The 21047-nt window shown below is 49.1% G+C and overlaps 2 protein-coding genes across 6 annotated transcripts; both read left to right on the top strand.

Moving 5' to 3' along the window:
- The first annotated feature begins 3012 nt into the window (after nucleotides 1–3012).
- IGFBP6 (insulin like growth factor binding protein 6) lies at nucleotides 3013–8080 on the top strand. Of its 2 annotated transcripts, XM_079140986.1 has the most exons (5): nucleotides 3013–3213; nucleotides 4209–4522; nucleotides 6722–6858; nucleotides 7007–7126; nucleotides 7748–8080. In XM_079140986.1, exons 1-5 carry the CDS (start codon nucleotides 3023–3025, stop codon nucleotides 7868–7870), a joined length of 885 nt encoding a protein of 294 aa, XP_078997112.1. In that variant the 5' UTR covers nucleotides 3013–3022; the 3' UTR covers nucleotides 7871–8080. The 2 variants fall into 2 exon arrangements, with proteins under 2 accessions (XP_078997112.1, XP_078997113.1); XM_079140987.1 differs by lacking the exon at nucleotides 3013–3213 and having other exon boundaries at nucleotides 3983–4522.
- Nucleotides 8081–8375: 295 nt separating this feature from the next.
- Nucleotides 8376–20128, top strand: SOAT2 (sterol O-acyltransferase 2). 4 transcript variants are annotated; one of them, XM_079140868.1, is made up of 16 exons: nucleotides 8376–8532; nucleotides 8722–9331; nucleotides 9794–9849; nucleotides 10505–10641; nucleotides 10942–11001; nucleotides 11320–11427; nucleotides 14019–14295; nucleotides 14724–14793; nucleotides 15366–15450; nucleotides 15925–15970; nucleotides 16179–16308; nucleotides 17708–17805; nucleotides 18165–18263; nucleotides 18768–18903; nucleotides 19352–19582; nucleotides 19683–20128. In XM_079140868.1, exons 2-16 carry the CDS (start codon nucleotides 9265–9267, stop codon nucleotides 19853–19855), a joined length of 1773 nt encoding a protein of 590 aa, XP_078996994.1. In that variant the 5' UTR covers nucleotides 8376–8532; nucleotides 8722–9264; the 3' UTR covers nucleotides 19856–20128. The 4 variants fall into 4 exon arrangements, with proteins under 4 accessions (XP_078996994.1, XP_078996996.1, XP_078996995.1 ...); XM_079140870.1 differs by having other exon boundaries at nucleotides 19352–19497; nucleotides 19683–19870; XM_079140869.1 differs by having other exon boundaries at nucleotides 8396–8532; nucleotides 8719–9331.
- The last annotated feature ends 919 nt before the right edge of the window (nucleotides 20129–21047 follow it).

Below are 21047 nucleotides of genomic sequence, written 5' to 3' on the forward strand. Positions count from 1 at the left end.
AAAATAAAAAGGGTCGGGGATGTTGTTCAGTGGCACAGTGCTTCTGGTTTAATCCCCAGTACCAAAAAGAAAAAAAGAAAGAAAGAAATGAAAGAAATTTTCGCCTCGCCCAACGTTACCAAGACACTCTATGTTTTTGTCAAGAAGTGGTATGTTTTAAGCCAGGTATGGTGGCAAACACCTGTAATCCTAGTTGTCCAGGAAGCTGAGGAAGTTGTTCACAAGTTCAAAGCCAGACTCAGAAATTTAGTGAGACCCTAAGCAACATTGTGAGACCCTGTCTCAAAATAAAAAATAAAAAGGGGTAGGGATGTGGCTCAGTGGTTAAGTGCCCCTGAGTTCAATCCCCAGTACCAAAAAAAAAAAAAAAAAAAAAAAGTAGTATGTTTTAGATTTTCATTTGTCTATAATTCATTTAAATTTTTTTTAATTTGAAACAATTTTACACTTGCAAAAATACTACATGGAATTCCATTTGCTCTTCACTCAGTATCCTCTAATATCAACATTTTCTGTAACCATAGTGCAATTATTGAAACCAAGATATTAATGTTGGTATAGTTATTTATAGATCTTATTCAAATGTCACCAATTGTTCAATTAATGTCTTTTTTCTTGCACAGGATTCAATCCAGGAGTCCACATTACATTTACTTATATCTCCTTATTTTCCTCAACTTAGAACAGTTTGTCAGTTTTTCTTTTCCTTTTTCTTTTTTTCTACTGGGGATTGAACCCAGGGACACTCTACTACTGAGCCACATCCCCAGCCCTTTTTATTTTTTGTTTTGAGACAGGGTCACAGTAAGTTGCTTAGGCTGGCCTCAAACTTGTGATCCTCTTGCCTCATCTCTTGAGTTGCTGGGATCAGTCATGAACACCACAGTTGGCTATTTTTACTTGTGTGTGTGTGTGTGCCTTATATTTCCATTTAGATTGTAAGTGATTTAAGAACAGCTCCCCATACCTTTTTTTTAATTTCTAAACCCCCAGCTTCCAGTTCATGGAAGGATTTTGGAATTGACACAAGTAAAAATTAGCATTTTTTGGTGAGAGCAAAAGCAGTCCCAGGAGAGGGGGTTGGGATATATAATCCCAAATATTCAGGATGCTGAGGCAGGAGGATCACAAATTTGAAGCCAGCCTCTATAACTTAGTGAGACCATGTCTCAAAATAAAAAAAATAAAAAGGGCAGGGAATGCAGCTCAGTGGTAGAGCACCCCTAGTACTGCCCCCCACACACACACACATGCATAACAGGTAATTATTTAACTTCACTTTCTGAACAAACAAAAACTATATATCTCATATCCTGAGGATTTAGAAATAAATAAGCCATGGCCTTTGCTTTCAAGATTGTAGTCTATGGCTGGGAGCTTGCCTCAGTGTAGGGCACTTACCTAGCATGTGAAAGGCCCTGCATTCTATTCCCACCACCACACACACAAAGAAAGAATAAACACTGGACAAAATAAAATTGAGGAATATTAATCAAAATAACTGGCCTATACTCTTTAGAAAAACTGAATAGCCTGGCATGGTAACACACACCTGTAATCCCAGAGACTTGCAAGTTTGAGGCAGGAGGATCACAAGTTCAAGGCCAGCCTCAGCAACTTAGTGAGGCTCTAGGGAACTTAGGGAGACTGTCTCAAAATAAAAAATAAAAAAAGGGCTGGGGATGTGGTTCATTGGTTAGGCACTCTGGGTTCAATCCCTGGTACCAAAAAATAAAGACTGGGGATATAGCTCAGTAGTAGAGCACCCCTGGGTTCAATCTTCAGTGCTGAAAAAAGAAGAGGAGGGGGGAAGTGGAGAAGGAAGGGGAGGAGGGGGAAGAAGAGTTAAAAATATAAAATAGCAACACAATAATGTGGATGAATTCAGAGGAGACTTGTGAGACCCCCAGCATAGCTGGACATACAACTCTGGATATTCATATTGAAAGGATGGAGGAAAGGAAAAGTGCAGTGCCGGGCTGGTGAGCTATCCTGGATTGTGCAACCCTGCTTAGACTGTAGGGAGGGACCAAGGAGGAAGTGGGAACTGAAAGCAGGGAGAATGGGCAGGAGGGCAGATGAGGAGGGAATGGTGGATGTCAGAGATTAGCAGGGTGTTGGGGATGCTCAGCAAGATAAACTACCAAGGAGAAGTACATATGTCCCAAAAGACACATTGGGATCCTGCAAGGTACCATTTCTTCCCCCTGCCCAGCTTCCTGTAGATTTTTCCATCTCTTCAGTAGCAACCAGCAGAAATCCAGGAGAAAGATCCTAGAAAGAAACATATGCAGAGCAAAACCAAAACCAAAACAAAACAAAACAAAAAACCATGCTGGGTTCAGTGGCTCATACCTGTAATCCCAGACACTATGGAGCCTAAATCAGAAGGATCCCAAATTCAAGGCCAGCTTCAGCAATTTAGTGAGGCACTAAGCAACTCAATGAGACTGTGTTTCAAAATAAAAAAAAATAAAAGGGACTAGGGATGTACTTCAGTGGTAGGGCGCTTGCCTAGCAGGCACAAGGCCCTGGATTCAATCCCCAGTACCACCAAAAAGAAACAAAAGATTGGTGAGAGTTGAGGCACAGGAACTAAGTTTCCCACACTGGGGTCAGAGCTTGGGAGTAGAAGGTCACGGAGCCTTGGTGGAGGAGAGCTGTTACCCACCCCTTCTCTTCCCAGCCTGTCCAATCTGTATCAGTATCTCGGGGCAACGGGAAAACACTACTTCCCAAATGCAGATGCTAGGGTCCCAGGGTATCCCTAGAAGGCGGGGCTGCAAATGAGGCTCTTTTTATATTATATTTGCCCCAAAGTTCAGGAAGTCCTTGCTGAAACTCTTGCTTAGAGGCCCAGAACTTAGTCACTGCCTGAAGTCCTTGTTTTAGGAAAGATTGAGTTGGTCGTTGCATAACCCAGAGCTGGGCGGGTGTGGGCTGCAGAAGGAAACATTTCCTCTTCCTTTCTCCTGTGATGCTGGGAGTGCTGGGGATTGGCCCGGCACTGCCTGGGGAAGGAATGACTGGTCAGGAGCAGCTAGGACAGACCAGCAGAGAAAGGGCAGGCAAGTGTCTGGATGGGAACACTCAGACCCTCTCCAAAGCCTCCTGGGCACAAAAGCATTGCCTAAGGAATCTAGAAAACCCACTGAATGACTGTGAGGCGGAAGACGGATGCTGGAAAGGGAGAGCAATGAAGAGCTGGTCGAGGTGGGGGAATCTGCTCTCTGTCCACTGTCCCCAAGAGCTCCAGAATATGAGTTCCTTTGACTTTGCCCACACACCCCAGAGTTTCAACTGGCCAATACCCCCTTTCCCTAACTCCCAGGTGTTTGACCAATTTTCACCTTTGTACGCTCAGCCCCTTTTCAATCCTTCTAGACTCCACCAGACCACTCCACGATGCTAGGGTTTCCTACACTGTACTCCAGGTGTATTCCTCACTTCTCCAGAACCATTTCACCCTTGGCTCCCCAGAACCCTTTCTATCATCTTGCCCCAGTCCTGCTATCCCCAAACCTGTTCTCCCCATAGACACTTCTCAGGGACACTTTCTGTTGTTCCTTCCTCAATTTTGCTTTTCCTCTCCTCTCCTTGGGTCTGCTTCCATCAGTAGTAGGTTCTCCCAACCCCCCCCCCGCCCCCCGCATTGTCCATCATCTCCATCTTCTCTCTTTGCATTTGTCCACATCCCTCTCATGACTCCACCCCAGTCGCTTCTCGGTTCGTTTTTAGCCCCCCATCTTCTCACTCCACACTGAAGTCCCCACGTGCCTTTCACACTCCTACACATGCACAGAAAATGAATTTCAGGTTTCCCCTTCATCTCACTCGAGTTCTTCCCTTCTTCCACTCCTCCCCACCCTCCAGTCCCTCCAGCCAGCTGTACAGCTCCCAAATTCCGGGCGAGATTCCCAGGAACAAAGCAAGAAAAATCAGAGCAATTTGGGAAGTAAACAGAAACTGGAAAGGGAGGGGGGAGAAACGAGTGGGGAGGACCCAGGTGGTGGGGGGTGCTCTCCAGTCCCACCCAGTTTAGGGAAAGCCTCTGCCTTCTCTCCCACCCCCCTTCACCTGGCTCTTAAAGGGCCGGCCCCTTGGCCCGCGGTTACTTAAGGCAGAGGGGCGGCAACGGGCAGCAGCTGCGCTACGACTGCTCTGGAAGGAGTGGACGGGGCACAAATCCTGACCATGACCCCCTACAGGCTGCTGCCACCACTGCTGCTGCTAACTCTGCTGCTCGCTTCCCGCCCAACAGGCGCCTTGGCGCAGTGCCCAGGCTGCGGGCAGGGGATGCAGGAGGGTTGTCCTGGGGGCTGCGTGCAGGAAGATGAGAGACCGCCGGCGGAGGACTGTGAAGAAGCCGGGGGCTGCCTCAGGAGAGAGGGGCAGCAGTGTGGGGTCTACACTCCTAACTGCGTCTCAGGACTACAGTGCCAGCCGCACAAGGACGAGGAGGCGCCTTTGCGGGCGCTGCTGCTGGGCAGGGGCCGCTGCAGCCCGGTCCGCGCCGCCACGGGTGAGTCCGCGCTCCGCCCCTGCCCCGCCCACCTGAGACCCGCAGCAATCCCCGCGCCTGTCTGGAAAGCCTATGGGTCGGTCCTGCTTGGTGCTGCTTCTTCCTCCCCGACCTTAGGAGAGGGGCACACTTTGGGGGGAAGGGGCAAGTGCAGGGAACAGAATGCTACGGTGTGGCTAGGGGGCCTGGGGATATAATAGGAAAATGAACTCTTAACTTTTCTTTTTGTTTCTTCTATTTATTTTCCCTTGCAGGAAAGGGTTGGGGAGGAGGATACAGGGTTTTAGAGCCATCCACGGGCCCCAAAAACTCTTTCAATCCGACATGCCCAAGCCGGACACAGGACCCATCTTCCACTCGGAAGAGGGAAGGGAACCCCAGACACCCAAATTCTGCACACATTGTGCAATAGTTGCTTTCCTCCTAATGCCAGAGTTGGAAGCACCTGAACATGAATGAAGTCTAGAAGAGAAGATGCCCAGAGCTATACCAGACTACACCAGGGAGAGTGGGTAGGCCCTGGAGAGCCTGGGGAGGAAGAAATAGGTGGGAAATGAGGGACTTTGCCAAACCATTCTTATGATTTAAACCTGCTCAAAACCCTCCACTGGAGCTCCCTACCCCGCCCTACTCCAGGGAAGAGCATAAGAGGCTGAGTCATTGGGTGGGTGGGAACGAAGTGAGTCAGCACTCAAAAGATGGAGGGCAACAGAGAGATGGGAGGAGGCAGGAAATACTAGTGCCCCCACCCCAGAGCATCTGAGCTCCTGATTTCTTCCATGAGAAGGGATGAGAAATTAAATTGGAGTATCTTCCAATCCCCAGTGCCTGAGTCCAGGTTTCTAGGGGTCCTCCTAGAAGGGATGACTAGAGTAGGTCGAAGAAAGCAGTTTTGGGTACTAAATGTTGGATCTAGGGCTGGGGATATAGCTCGGTTGGTAGAATACTTGCCTCGTAAGCACAAGGCCCTGGGTTCAAATCCCCAGCACCACCACCAAAAAAAAAAAAAAAAAAAAAAAAAAAAAAGTTGGATCTGAGGAAGATAAAGTATCTAGAGGAAGAAGGGTTAGAGCTGATTGGGTCACTGTGAGTAGAAGGCAGATGAGAGTTTGTCCCCTGGCACGGAGAGGGAAAGACCATCCCTTCAGGGGTTCTAATATCTAATTTTATTTATAGCTGGGGCAAATTCCAAGCAGTGCATGCTCCTTTCCCTGCCTTATCCTAGCCCTGGCTTATTTCTTACCTTTTTCTAGTCCTGGGCTCTCCACAGGACCACCTCCCATCAGAAACTTTCTCTGGAGTAGGAGCAGCCCACAGGTTGGAAACCCCTCACTCCTTGTACCTTTGCAACCTTCCTCACCCATCATGGTTAAGGGCTGAATCCAGATGCTCCTGGGACCAAAGAGGTTGAGCTAACCTGAGCCACAGGGGAACAGAAGGGAGTGGTCCCCACTGCAGTGCCCCCAAAGTAACCACATCTCAGATTTGGGAGGGGTGGGTTGAGTCACAGCAAGGTCACGGCCAGGACATACATTCCATTTGGGTCCCTGTTGACCCCCTCCTACATCCTTTCATCTCCTGCCCCATCTTCCTGTCTTGGTGCACCCCCTTGTGGCTTCTGATGGAACAGCCAGGTCTTTTCATCCATAGCCCGAAAACCTCAAAAAACACAATATTGAAAAATTTGCTCTCAATTTTTTATTTTCAAAATGCCTCCTCTTTATAAACCTTAAAATTACTCTGGGGATCCAGGTGCAGTGGCACATGCCTCTAATCCCAACGACTTGGGAGGCTGAGACAGGAGGATCGCAAGTTCAAAGCCAGCCTCAGCAACTTGGTGAGGTCCTAAGCAACTTAGCAAGACCTTGTTTCAAAATAAAAAACAAAAAGGGGACTGTGGCTCTGTGGTGAAGCACCCTGAGTTCAATCCCCAGCCCCCAAATAAATAAATTAATAAATAAACAAAGTTACTCTGGGGAATAATGTCAGGAAAATAATGTAACTGTTTTCAGAGAAATAAAGTGGGTAGGATGAGGCAGAGGAGGCAGGTTCTCATCCCCTAGTTTTTTCTCCTACTCCATAAGGCCCTCTGTTCCTCCCATTCCAGTGGGTGAGGGCCGACAAGACTCTCCTCCACATGGCACCGGTCTTTAGCATTTGGCTGATCTCTTGCCTCTTCTGTTCTTCCTGTGGCCGTAGAGAATCCTAAGGAGAGTAAACCCCAAGGAGGCATCATCCATCCCCAGGATGTGAACCGCAGAGACCACCAGAAGAAACCAGGCACTTCCACCACTCCCGCTCGGCACAATCCTGGGAGTGTTCAAGAAACTGAGATGGTGCGTCTGGGGCTGGTAGGAGCAGGAGGGGTGGGGAACCCTGGAGACTTTTATCTGAGACTGCTTCTGGAGGCTTGGATAAGTCTCCAGTTTGGGTCTTGGGGAACCTGGCAGCTGGGGCCCTGAGCCACTGCTCTGCCTACCCTAGGGCCCCTGCCGCAGACACCTGGACTCAGTGCTGCAACAACTCCAGACCGAGGTCTTCCGAGGATCTCATACCCTTTATGTACCAAATTGTGACCATCGAGGCTTCTATCGGAAGCGGCAGGTAAGATGAGGCTTCTCCTCCCCAGGATAAGGAGTGGGGAGGGTCACTTACAGAGTTGCATGAATAAGACACTGCCTTTCAGGATTTCCAACTTTAGCACCCACACAAATGAGGAATAAGTAGGGCTGGGGATTGTGCTTGCCCAGCATGCACAAGATCCTGGTTCAATCCCCACCACTGCAAAAAAGGGGGAAAAAGTGTATATCTGGCCATACTTTGTGGTAGAGGACTTAAAGTCCCCAAGGAGTGGCCTCTCAGTAGCCCTCAAACTTGAGGCCCAGAATCATCTGGAAGGCTTGGGAACACACAGATGGCTAAGCCCTACCTGCAGAGTCCTGAATCAGTAGGGCTGGTAGGGTCTGAGAATTTGTATTTCTAACACATACCCTGGTGCTATTGGTGCTGTTGGCTTGGAAGTCATACTTGAAAACTATTTTCTGTCCTAGCAGAATGGGCACAACTTAGTGGGTGAAGAGGGGAACCAAGGGAAGGGAAACCACGGGCCTTACTGTCCTGAAGACCTTTCAGCTATTTCTACATACTCAGGCTTTGGCGTCCCTTCCCCCCCTCTCCTCTGAAAACCTCGTGCCTCACCCCTCACTCTTGTGCCTCTCTCCCCAGTGCCGTTCCTCTCAGGGACAGCGCCGAGGCCCTTGCTGGTGCGTGGATAGAATGGGCCAGCCTCTACCTGGGTCTCCAGATGGCAATGGAAGCTCCCTCTGCCACACGGGGAGCAGCGGCTAAAGCAGGGTGGGGAACTGCTGGGCCACTAGCTGGAGCGTGGGGCTGTCATCTTGGGTTACTAAGTGATAAGTAACTCAGGGGCTTTGAGCTCCACCATATACCTTCAGGCCCTATGTCATTGTCCCCCTCACTCCTGGGCCCTAACACATCTAGTTGAAATAATTGTTGATATCAGCCTGGGGGTTAATAAAGCTGTGTTGGGAGTCTCTGGCCTGTGTCTCTGTGTCCACCTCTCACAGTTCTGAAGCCCCAGGCCCTCTCTTCCACAGCGGCCTACTCATACCATTTCCCCCTTCCTGGTGTACTGTCTTCAGGCCCTCCCACTGCACTTGGGAGGTCACAGCCACTGGCACTTGCATGGAGCCCTCAAGCCTCCTTCAGCAATCCACTGGGAGGTAGAGGGAGGAGAGACCCTGGAATCATGGCCTTCCATCGGAGGTCATGACCTCATTTCCAACACTGATCTTTGGACACTGGGGAGGGGAAGGATTAATAGTTAATCCCTAACAGGAACTCGGCAAAGAGGAATTCTCAAAACACCCATTTGTTACTACCAAAAGAGGAAGGAAAATATTTATCGAGCCCATTTCCATGGACCAGGACTGGGACTGCATGATTTTGACCTGGACGACCTTTGTTTGGGCTTACAATAACCTTGTGAGGTAGGGAGTTTTTGCCCCCATTTTTCAAAGGAGGCTTAAAAAATTTGAGTCACTTGCCTGGAGTTATAGGGCTAGTAAATAATAGAGGGAGGTTTGCATCTGGTTCTTCCACATGTGGCCATACCTGGCACTCCTTCAGTGCTAAGTATGTGCTTGTTTGGTCTCCTTTCACTCTATTAACCCAAGCAGGTGTAGGACAGAGCTGACAATCAGGGGCCCTAGCACCCAGCATTTCCTGGAGTGATCACGAGTACCACCCCCATCAGAATATTATCGCCCGCCTCATCTCATGGTCCCAGGAAGCTGAATGCACTGATACAGGAAGATGTTTTTGACTCCTCCCTGACCTTCAAGCCTATGGGAGAGGGACTGGAAAGCAAACCGTGATAGGTGATAAGCCTCAGAGAGGCAAAGTCCCCCTTCCAGCCACACACACAGCCACCATTCCTGTGGGAGGGAGAGCAGGTTTGGAGCTGAGTGGGTGGTGGTCGGGGTGTTGCGGGGGATGAGGCCCTCTCTGTAACAGTCATCGGATCAGAGCTGGCTCTGAGAAGTCTTGTCTTCAGATAACTTATTGTGTCCTGGAGGTCCCCCTCCACCTGAAAGGACTTCAGCCTCTGGAGCTGCCAGCTGAGCTGAGTGGGACAAGAGCTCTGCAGGAGGGCTGTGAAGGAAAGGAGGGAGCTCCGGCAACAGCCACCTGCTGCCACTCAGACTGGCATCCTGGAGCCAATGGGGACTCGTTTGAGGAAGAGAGAAGGGCAGGGAGGGGAACAGGAGGAGCAACCCTCTGGAGAAGGTGAGCCACCCTCAGGGAGACCACAAAGCTCAGGGGCGGGGATGCACTGTTGAGAGGGGCCTCCTAACTTCAACCCTTCCCCCTGTGCTGGGAGGCCAGGGAAGGGAGATGCTGGTATTTGTCCCACACAGCCCAGTCCAGACATGGTGGAGAAAAGGGACATTCAGAGTGGTGGTCTTCTCTTCTCTTTCTGACCCTTTAACCACAGAGGGTGATGAAGTAGCTTCTTATTCCTGGGGGCTATTTCCAATAATGTCATCAGATCCCTCTTGCCAATGACCCCCTCACCTACAAAAATAACTTCCTTTTCTAGTTGCCCGACCAGTGATACTAGATATTGACTGGTTGGGGGAAGGGGAGGCTGCTAAGCTACAGAGGTGTTTCCTGTACAGAGGAAACCCCTGAGCCTACAGAACCCTAACTCCTCCCCCTTGAGTGTGCCCTTTGACCCCCTCCTCCTAGGAAACACTGAGATGCACAGAACCCCAGACTTCGTGCAATGGACCCAACATATGGAGGTGAGGGACCTCAGAGGTCAGAGGTCAAGATGGACAGATTCTTGGGGTGGCAGGAGGCAAGGAAGGGTGAGGAATGGCTTGGTGATAAAGATGATTTGTTCTCAAGTTCAAAGTTCAGATTAGAGCCTGGCTCAGTGACTCAGGAGGCTGAGGCAGGAGGATCACAAGTTTGAGGTCAGCCTTGGCAACTTAGTGAGACTCTGTCTCAAAAACTATAAAGGGATGGGGATGTGGCTTGGTAGAGTGCCCTGGGTTCAATCCCCAGTACTTCAAACAACAACAACAAACATCAGGTTGGAATTAAAGATTAAGATGGCAGATTTTGAAATACAGGTCCTCAGGGATGGGACAAAAAGTCAGCCAGTGTAGCGTCTTCCTGGTAGTGAGACTAAAGGTCAGAGGTAAGAAAGTAAGAATCAGACAGGACTGGTGGAACTTCAGACCCAGGAAGTGGGAGCATTGCTCCTGTGGTCGTTCTTGATTCTCACTGCTGCCCCAGGAGCCAGGAGGTGAATGTCTGGGGAAGCTCTGGGCATGGCTTGTCATCTTTCTACCCCTAGCACTTGGCATAGAAAGAAGCTAGGTAAATGTCTGGTGAGTGAAAAGAAAGCTAACTGGATGAACAGTGGGCTCTGCCCTGGCTTTTGTCCTGTAGGCTGTGAAGATGCAATTGTTGGAGCAAGCACAGGGACAGCTGGCGGAGCTGCTGGATCGGGCCATGTGGGAAGCCATACAGTCCTGCCCACCACAGGACAGACCTCTGCCCTCCCCTCCCCCAGCTCCCTTAAGCAAGTGAGTCTGAGGATCCAGAAAGCTAGGGAATGACTGCAGGGTGCTCGGAAACACCCTGAGCCACGCACTTGTACCTTTCTCCAGCTTTGGCATGACCTTGACCTCAGGCTCCCCACTTCTTCCCTCCATTGCCTTGACTTCCTGATACTGACCTCCACGTTCTGGGCCTTGCTCTGCCCTGATCCTGATCTTCACCTGATATAGCTCTGGGCTCCCAAGTACTGACCTTCTGCATGACCCTGTCCTCTGGCCGCTGCCTTCTTCCTTTGGAGCCTGACCCTAAACGACTGTCTTATTCAGGGCCCAGAAGCCATCCTTTGGGAGACGGAAAGTTTTTGTCATCCGCAAGTCCTTGCTCGAGTAAGTCAGGGGAAAATAAGGACAGGAGGAAAAGAAAGAGCTTCATCTGGGGATCAAGGACACCTCATTTCTTGTTCCTAGACTCTAAGTGGTTTGTGGGAAGAATTGGAGAGGGTTTCTAAGGCTCAGTTCCCCCAATTTACCCTGGATGTGCTTGTGGAAGAAAGGCCACCCAGATGAGAAGTCTCAGCCATATCTCAGAACTTAGCTGGAAGTTCTGGATTGGTAGCCCCATGTCCTTCTCTATACAGTGCCTGATCTAGTCCACATGACCCTGAGGGCCCTCCCACACTAACCTTCAGGCGTCTGTCTCTCCAGTGAGCTGATGGAGATGCAGCATTTCCGAACCATCTACCACATGTTCATCGCCGGCCTGTGTGTCTTCATCATTAGTACCCTGGCCATTGACTTCATTGATGAGGGCAGGTAGGCCCCCCTCTTGCCTGGGATAGGATCATGAATCAGATCAGAATCTCTAACTCCTAGTACTCCATCTGCCCTTGACCCCAAAGGGCATATGCTCTGATTAAGGACATTCATCAGCAAACTTCTCACCTAAAACACTTTTGGACTTCTTCCTTCCCCAGCCTTGGATGGCCCTTGGTCCTTCTTCCCAAGACCAGACATTCCAGGGACACTATGGCCCCCCTTCTTTCTCTTTGTCTTTTTTGGAGGGTAACAGGGATTGAACCCAGAGGGTGCTTAACCACCGATCCACATCACCAGTCCTTTTTTTGTTGTTTTATTTTGAGACAGGTTCTCACTAAATTGCTTAGGGCCTCTCTAAGTTACTGAGGCTGGCTTTGAACTTGTGATCCTCCTGCCTTAGCATCCACAAGTCACTGGGATTACAGGTGTGGCCACAGCACCCAGCTTCTCAATAGTAATCTTGCCTTGAGGCAGATGTAGGTGTGTGCCCACACATGTACCCCACTCCTGCACTCCTGTTCAAGTAACCTTCATCAGTGAGTACCTACTGAGCCCCAGCTCTGGGGGACAGAGAGATGGGGATAGCCCCATCCCTCCCATGAGTCATTGCCAATCTTGTGGGGAAGACAGATATATGCAGTGTCTTGGTTGTTTTTCCCACAGAGGTCCCCTCCCCATTCTGAGGATGAGCCTCAGAGGGCTGCATAGTCCTGGGGTCTGTATTTTCAAGACCCCCATCCTCACCCCACCTTACCCTAACTTGGGCTTAGGAAACAATAAAAGGAAGAGGACCAGGGATAAAGAGGTTCAGCAACAGCACCTCCTTTCGGTAGAATTTTTTAAAATTATTTTTATGGGACTGGAGTTGTGGCTCAGTGGTAGAGCGCTTGCCTAGCATGCGTGAGGCACTGGGTTCGATTCTCAGTACCGCATATAAATAAATACAATAAAAAGTACATTGACAACTAAAAAAAAATACTTAAAAAAATAAATAAGAAGTTGTGTTCCATTCGTGTACAATGTGCTGAAATACATTCTACTGTCATGTATAACTAACTAGAACAAATTTAAAAATTTTTTAAAAATTCTTTTTCTGTATATTTTTAGTTATTGATGGACCTTTATTTTATTCATTTACTTATATGCACTGCCAAGAATCAAACCCAGTGCCTAACACAGGCCAGGCAAGCGCTCCACCACTGAGCCACAACGCCCGTCCTTTTTGGTAAAATTTTTGTTGTTAATTACATGAGCATTATAGGGATAAAATCTCAGTACAAGGTTCAAACAGGCAAGCTACTTGGGAGCCTAAGGTAGTATAATTGCAAGTTCAAGACCAGACTGGGCAACCCTGTCTCAAAATAAAATAAGAAAATGTCTGGGGATGCAGTTCAGTGGTAAAATGCTCACCTAGCATGCTCTGGGTTGGAGCCCTGGTACCACCACCCCCACAACTCCCCATGCACACAAAACAACTTCAAATATACTTTTTATTGTAAAGTGATAGTCCTTGAACATTTTCCATACACACACACACTCCAAAGAGATGTATGTTGTGGGAGTTTTGTATTTTTTTAAATCTTATTTATTTATTTATTTATTTTTGGTGGGGTTCTTTTGTTTTGTTTTGTCTTTTTTGGAACTAGGGGTACAACCCAATACTTTGTGAATGGGAGGCAGACATTTTGCCATTGAGCTACATCCCAGCCCTGCGTGGGAGTTTTTATAAACAAGATATTGTACGTATTATTTTGCAATTTGTTTTTACACTGAACAACCTATCTTAGAAATTTTTCCAAGTCAGGTCACTGATTTTAATGACTTCAGAGTATGGAAGTGCCAGATTTTGTTCATTTAGGTCTTTATTAACAGATATTTAGGTTGTTTCTAATTTTTTATCTTTATAAACTACATCCTATCCCTCATCCCCCATGCTGAGGCTGGAACCTAGGTGAGCAACACACTGAACAATTTACATTCTTGAAGCCTGGGTCTATACCTACAGACATTCTAAAGAAACAAAACTAATGAAAATCAAAGTTGAATTCTGAATATCTCATACTATAACATTTGTGGTATACAGAGTATTGAGCCCTTCTGGAATACCACAAAATTCACAAAGGGCTCTAAGAGTCATTTAGAATCAAATCCATTCCATCACTGGGTCTCCTGAGGCAATGCCCTAGCTAGACTTGCGGGGCAGCATAGATATATTTTGACCACCTTCCCTGATGGGGCATGCATAGCCTTATCAAGACACCTCTGTTGCTGTGGTGGGACAGACCTCGTGAGGCTGAGGCAGGAGGATCGAAAATTCAAAGCAAGACCCAACAACTTAGCGAGGCATTAAGCAACTCAGTGAGACCCTGTCTCTAAATAAAATATATATTTAAAAATTTTTAAAGTAAGAAGGGCTGGGGATGTAGCTCAGTCCTTGCCTAATATGTGTGAGACCCTGGGTTCAACCCCTAGTACCAAAAAACAAACAACAAAAGTCTGGCAGCTTGTTCTCCAAGAGGTCTGACTGAAGAGGAAGGGTATAAGGGTGGGCTACACTTTTGTCTAGTCTCTCCTTCCTCCTTTCCAAGGCTGGTGCTGGAGTTCGATCTGCTGATCTTCAGCTTCGGACAGCTGCCCCTGGCGCTGGTGACGTGGGTCCCCATGTTCCTGGTCACTCTGCTGGCACCTTACCAGGCCCTGCGGCTGTGGGTCAGGCCCTGGGCAGGGGGCACCTGGATGCTGGGGGCGGTACTGGGCTGTGTGCTGCTGGCCGCCCACGCTGCGGTGCTCTGTGTGCTCCCAATCTACGTGGCGGTGGAGCATGAGCTCCCGCCGGCCTCGCGTTGCATCCTAGTCTTTGAGCAGGTGAGGACAAGCCCCGCTGCTGTGCAAGCCCTGTGGGCAAGGGGACCCGGTACAAACCAAAAGCTGCACCCTTTCTGCAGAGGGTGAGCCTGGAAGAGGAGTGAAGAGGGCGGTTATTGATGGGGGGCGAGGCTAGTTAGTAGGGGCGTGGTCAGCTAGGAGGATCTGTGGGAACCGCAGGCTCCAAGAAAAAGAAAACGAAAGGGGCAAGGGGTAAACCACAGGGGCAGAACTGATCTGTCTGTTTAGAGGACGTATTTGTCTTTTTGTCGGATCGCCAACACAGAAGGCTGTTGGGACGAATGGGTAAAGTGGGGACAGGAGAGGCCAGTGTGGGGTCTGCCTCCATAGTAAGTGAGAACACAAAGAGGTTAAGTGATTTGCCCGGAACCACATGGCAACCTGGCCTCCCTTTTACTCCACCCCAGGTCAGGCTCCTGATGAAAAGTTACTCCTTCCTGAGAGAGGCTGTGCCTGGGACCCTTCGTGCAAGAGGAGGTGAGGCCTTTCTCTGACCCTTCATGAACTCGGCCTTCTTGGCCGGTTGAATGAAGCCAGCAGTTGCAGGGTGCACGTAAAACTCTGCCCTCCCAAGCAGGTCTTGACCAGCAGACATGGCTCCGGCCTCCAGCTCTAAGGCCTTATTCATTAGGGTTCTCAGGCCACACCTCTGAGAGACCACACTTTGTTACCCAGGACTTCTGGAGCTTTCCAGTTCCCAAGCCCAGCCTGGAAAGACCTGGGGTTGAGAACTCTCTATGAGAAAGTCAGGATAGAAGGGGAAGGAGAATGGGAACTTGTGGCTACTAAATACAGCTCTGGCCACAGCTCCTGCACTAGAAAAAGGGGTGCCTGGAATGGAAACGAAAGAGGGGGTACAAAATAGCAAATTCAGCTCCCACTCCCCTAATCACGCTCTCCCCGCCTGAATCTAGACCCTGTATCCAGCCTCTCACCCATCTACCCTGTGCTATGTGTCTCTCTGCTCTCCAATCCCATCCCCTTCCCCAGTAGCCCCTTCGCCTCTGTTCTCTGCCTTTTCCCTCCTGATCCTTCTCATTCCTCCCCAGGTGAGGGCATCTGGGCCCCCAGTTTTTCCAGCTACCTCTACTTCCTTTTCTGTCCCACACTCATCTACAGGGAGACTTACCCCAGGTAAGACCCTGCAACCCCTCCCCAAATGCCCAGGCCCATCAGTCACCTTGACCTTTAACTCTCCTCTCCCAAAGGTCCTTTCTTACCCCAGGCACTGGTCACTAGCTCAGGAGGCATCCCATAATAAAAATGGGAAATATATGGGAGGTAGACTAGCCCTTTTCCTTGCCCAACCTATCATTGATACTAGGATGACCAACTGCCCTGGTTTTCCTGGTTCTGTTCTGATTTTAATACTGAAAATTCTACATATCCCAGGAAACTTCCAATGTTTTGATTACTTTAGTTGACACCCAAGCTATAACTTCACTTGATGTCATTGTTATGGAAAGTCTAAAATGTTCTAGACCCCATCCCCCCCAGGTAATCCACCCAGGCCTGAGCAACTGAGGGAGCTGTAGAGAGAGGGCCACAGGCCTGGGTAGGAAATGACATAAAAGGATGAGAAGCATATTATCCTTTTTACTGCTGCAGGACACCCAGCGTCAGGTGGAATTACGTGGCCAAGAATTTTGCCCAGGTCAGAAGATGGTAGAGAAGGGTGGCCAACTGTGCCTCGTGGTGGCTGGGGCATTCCTAGGAGTGAAGGGGGAAGGGGAGACATGGAGAGGTGGGAGAGAGTGGTACCCAGGGAAGAGGGAGGAGAGATTGGGCCAGAGGTTCAATTCCAAGGCAAAGAGCCAGCTGCCAGCACCCCCTCATAGTATATGTCGCCCCTCTCTCTGTAGGCCCTGGGCTGTGTGCTCTATGCCTGCTTCATCCTGGGCCGCCTCTGTGTTCCTGTCTTTGCCAACATGAGCCGGGAGCCCTTCAGTACACGGGCCCTGCTGCTCTCTATCATGCATGCCACACTGCCAGGTAAGGCCTCCAGAGTGGGCAAGAGAAGACTGGGCCCTGGAGAAGGCTTAGCAGGGAAGGCCTCGCTCTGTGCCTTCGTCAGTTTCAACAGTGTTTCCTCTCACATCTGTCCTGTCCTTTCCATACTGGTTGCCACTGTCTCAGTTCAGCCTCCTCAACTATCTCCCTACCACCCAAATCTTTCCCCTCCCATCTGTGGACTACTGCCCAGGTAAACTTCTCTATACTCCCTCCCCTGCCTCAAGAGCACCACTATTCTAGCACTAAATAAGGCCTGTTTCAGACTTTCTTGTCAAAAACAAAATAAAACACCTGATTCCTGTTGTTGGCATGCCCAGATAAGATTTAAACCCTTGGTGTGTCCAGGTTTGGTGGCACAACAACCTGTCATCCCAGCTACTCGGGAGGTTGAGGCAGGAGGATTGCAAGTTTGAGGCCTCGGCGACTTAGCAAGACCTTTTCTCAAAATAAAAAATAGAAAGGGCTGAGGATGTAGCTCAGTGGAAGCACATTCCTGGCTTCAGTCCCCAGTACCATAAAATAAACAAATAAACCTTTGGCCTGGCATTCAAGGTCCCTTCCCATGTGATCTTAGTCCACCTTCTCATCCCACCACAAGTCCAGCTGTTCACTGAAGGTCATGTACCTCCATGCACCTGGGCCTTTGTTCAGACTAGTCCCTTAGCTTTCTTAATTTTTCACCCATAAAATCTAGTTCCTGGGCTGGGGAGATAGCTCAGTTGGTAGAGTGCTTGCCTTGCAAGCACAATGCCCTGGGTTCAATCCCCAGCACCAGAAAAAAAAAAAAAAAAAAAAAAAAAAAAAAAAAAAAAATCTAGTTCCTTAGTGGTGGTCCATGACTGAAATCTGAGATGCTCCCTCTCTGGAAAGTTTTCCTTTATTTGATCGATCAGTCGATTGATTGCCTGATGTCTCACTATGTTACCCAGAATGGTCTTGGGTCTGCTTGGCCAAGGCTCAAGCAATCCTCCTGCCTCAGTCTCCCAAATAGCTGGGACTACAAGCACCTTACCTCCCGCTGCTAAGCCTTCCTTTTTCAGCCTTCGATTATGGTGACCCACTCCTTACTTAGCGGCCATTACGTTTGACCTTGATACATGGTTGGAAATGCCTGTCTGACTCTGTTTCTTTGTGTATATCTCTCCAACTACTCTGAGAACTCCCAAAGGCCAGGGGCTTTGCAAATCATTTTTGTTTTTGCAACATCTTGCATGGAGTAGATGTCAAGAACATATTCATGAGGAAAGTGGGTGAATTAACAAATGCATGAATATGTGAACAATTAATGAACGCTTGGTAAGAGTTGGGCCCTGGTTGCCGGGTAGGGTGACCAGGAGATCCAAGTGGGTCGGACAGCAGTCCTTGTCCCCACTGCCAGGCATCTTCATGTTGCTGCTCATCTTCTTCGCCTTCCTGCACTGCTGGCTCAATGCTTTCGCAGAGATGCTCCGGTTTGGAGACAGGATGTTCTACAGGGTGGGTCCTGGACCTGAGCTAGCTGGAAACTGGCAGCAGGAAGAGTGAGGGAGGGTTGGGGCAATGATGGTGATGTTGGGTGTCACCTAGCTGTGCTGTTGATCTGCCACAGTGAGCAATATGGGTTTTTAGGTGTAGGAATGAAGCCTCCCCTTCACCATCTGATCAGCTAATTGTTTTTGTATAGATGGTACCATGGAATCTTCTGAAGATGGTGGGGTCAGAAGGAGGGCAGGCCCAGTCCTGAAGAGGAAGCTGGGGGAACAGGGCAGAGAGTATAGGCAGAGGGAGCAGTGGGTAGGAGCTGGGGCCTGGGATGCTTACCTCCTTTCCTGCACTGGACCCCACTCCCTCCCTAGGATTGGTGGAACTCAACGTCCTTCTCCAACTACTACCGCACTTGGAACGTGGTGGTCCATGACTGGCTGTACAGCTACGTGTATCAGGATGGGCTGTGGGTATGGGCTCTGCAGACCCCTTCAGCTCCTACAGTTAAGGGAGGCTCTCCAGAACACCCTCTCCTGCCCTCCCTCTGCACTACCACCCACTTGTCAAACCCAAGGGCCCTGTTGACAACCTGTCCCCATTCTACCCAACCCAACTTCCTAACCTAACTTCCTTCCTTCTATATTTCTAATTTCACCCTCTCCACAAGGTATTTCTTTCCTTCTTAGCCTTTGAAGGAACATGCACAGAGCAATTTTCAGTTACCAAGAGTTTTCACATACATTTAATTAGCACAGTAATCCTGAAAAGTAAGGACTATTATACCCCATTTTAAAATTGCAGCTAAGGCCCAATAAGCTAATTCAATGATATTGAACAAGACTGATGGGCCCTTCTGATCCCAGATCCCACATTTTTTCCATCACCCCACATTCCCTCCTGGCTGTCTTAAGAGCGTGCTCTTTGTGGAGGGGTGCAGGGAGACTCACTCCCCACTCCCCTTCTTGCTCTGCCAGCTTCTTGGTGGTCGGGGCCGAGGGGCAGCCATGCTGGGCGTGTTCCTGGTCTCTGCAGTGGTGCACGAGTACATCTTCTGCTTTGTCCTGGGATTCTTCTACCCTGTCATGCTGATGCTCTTCCTTGTCATTGGGGGTAAGCTTGGCCTCTGTGCCACTGAAGAGGTCTGGCTCCTGCTCCTGGGGATCCCAGATTGATGGGGAGGCTGCTGAGTCTGTGGGTGGGGTGGGGAGGGACTTGGGAATGGGGAGGGAGGCAGCATTGGGAGGCAACAAGGGGGTGTCTTGGGGGACATGGGAGAAGTTTTCTGGTTGGAGAGCATTTGAACAAGGGACATAGAGACAAAGGCAGAAAACTGGAATGTGGTTGGGAGGTTCAGTGTGAGATCCGGGATATTAAGGTGTAAGCTGAGGAATTCTGGTTTCACAGGAGCCACTTGAGACCTCCAGGAGTTTCTGCAGCTGGGTTCAAGGTCTTCCCTAATGGGGCCTTCTTGTTCCATACTTCCCAGTACCTGGGATGGGAGGGAAACCAGGAAGCCAGGGATCTGGAGTTGGAGTGACAACTTTTTCTGCTGCACCAGGGCTGCTGAACTTCACCATGAATGACAGGCACACGGGCCCCGCATGGAATGTGTTGATGTGGACCTTGCTCTTTCTGGGCCAGGGCATCCAAGTCAGCCTGTACTGCCAGGAATGGTATGCACGGCGGCACTGTCCCCTGCCCCAGGTAAGAGCACAACCTTCACCCAGTTCCCCATCCAACAGGACACACCCAACAGCCAGCCACTGTTGTTCTCAATTTAACACCCAAGGTCAGGGGGCAGAGCCTGGTGGTTCTCCTGTCTTGGATGTACCTAGGTGGGTCACCGGAAGTGACCTCATTCACAATCCATCCTTCTCCCTCTGGTACAGACAACCCTCTGGGGGCTGCTGACACCTCGATCTTGGTCCTGCCATACCTAGAGGTCAGGACCCTTGCACCGCACAGATGGCACCATGGAGCTCTTCTCTTCCTGCAAAGCCTGAGACTGGAGCTCTTCTCTGCACTCTCAGACCTGGCTCTGAGTCAGGGAACTTGCATGTAGGGTCTCACCAGGGAGTTGCAGGGACTCAGGTCTGTGGCCCTGGGGGCAGCTGAGCACAGACTCTGCATGGGGGTGACTCTTCAATACCCGTTTCCATGAATTGGGCACAAGTTCCTCTCATACCCTGTGGCTCTCTAGACTTGAGGAGACTTGAGGGAACCTTACGGATTTGGTGAATGTGGAGAGACTCAGAGGAACAGGGGCCACCAAGATTCGAGACGGGTTTGGTTCTTGATTTTATATGCTTCCCAAAACAATAAATTCTTTGTCTCCGTTTTTATCCATTCATGTGTATATTTATCTATTCATCATTTGTTGAAGGTCCACTTTTGTGACAGGCACGATTAAAGTGTTGTGTCTGCAGAGGTAAGACTTTGTGGGAGGAAGGGCTGAGAATCTAAGGTGATGCTCCGCCATACTTCCTCTATGTCACCGCCCTGACTCAACCCCTCTGCCACCCACCTCTGCTCCTTCTCCAGTTCGTGTGTTCATACCCCATTAATTCTTCCACTCCTGGCAACTTCTGGCACACTCTGATCCCCATCCCTAGCTCTTTTTTAAAATTTATTTATTTTGAGACAGGGCCTCACTAAATTGTTGAGGTGGGCCTCAAAATTTTGATCCTCCTGCCTCAGCCTCCTGAGCTGCTGGGATTACAGGTATGTACCACTGTGCCCAGCTATAATTATTAATTTAAAAAGTTGAATATGTTTTTCTATGGGCACTGACCATCTTTATTTTATTTATTTGTATGTTTTACTGATTAACTAGACTTTTTGATTTTTTATTTTCATCTTATTTTATTTTATTTATTTATTTTGTGATACTGGGGATTGAACCCAGGGGCACTCTACCACTAACCTACATCCCCAGCTGTATTTATTTATTTATTAAAGTATAACAAGTTTATTAGAAGAAAAAGAAGAAGAGGAGGAAAGCACCCTCAAGGGAGAGAGTGGGTCCTCTCAGAGAGGCAAGCAACCTTTATTTTTTATTTTGAGATGGGATCTCATTAAGTGGCCCAGCTGGCCTTCAACTTGAGATCCTCCTGCCTCTGCCTCCTAAATTGCTGGGATTACAGGTGTGAGCCATGACCAGTTTTTAATTTTATTTAAGGTTTTCATTTTGAGATAACTATACATTTACATGCAGTTGTAACAAATAACAAAGGTAGATCCTCTGAATCTTTACC

Source organism: Sciurus vulgaris (assembly GCF_902686455.1).
Source record: "Sciurus vulgaris genome assembly, chromosome: 5".
NCBI lineage: Eukaryota > Metazoa > Chordata > Mammalia > Rodentia > Sciuridae > Sciurus > Sciurus vulgaris.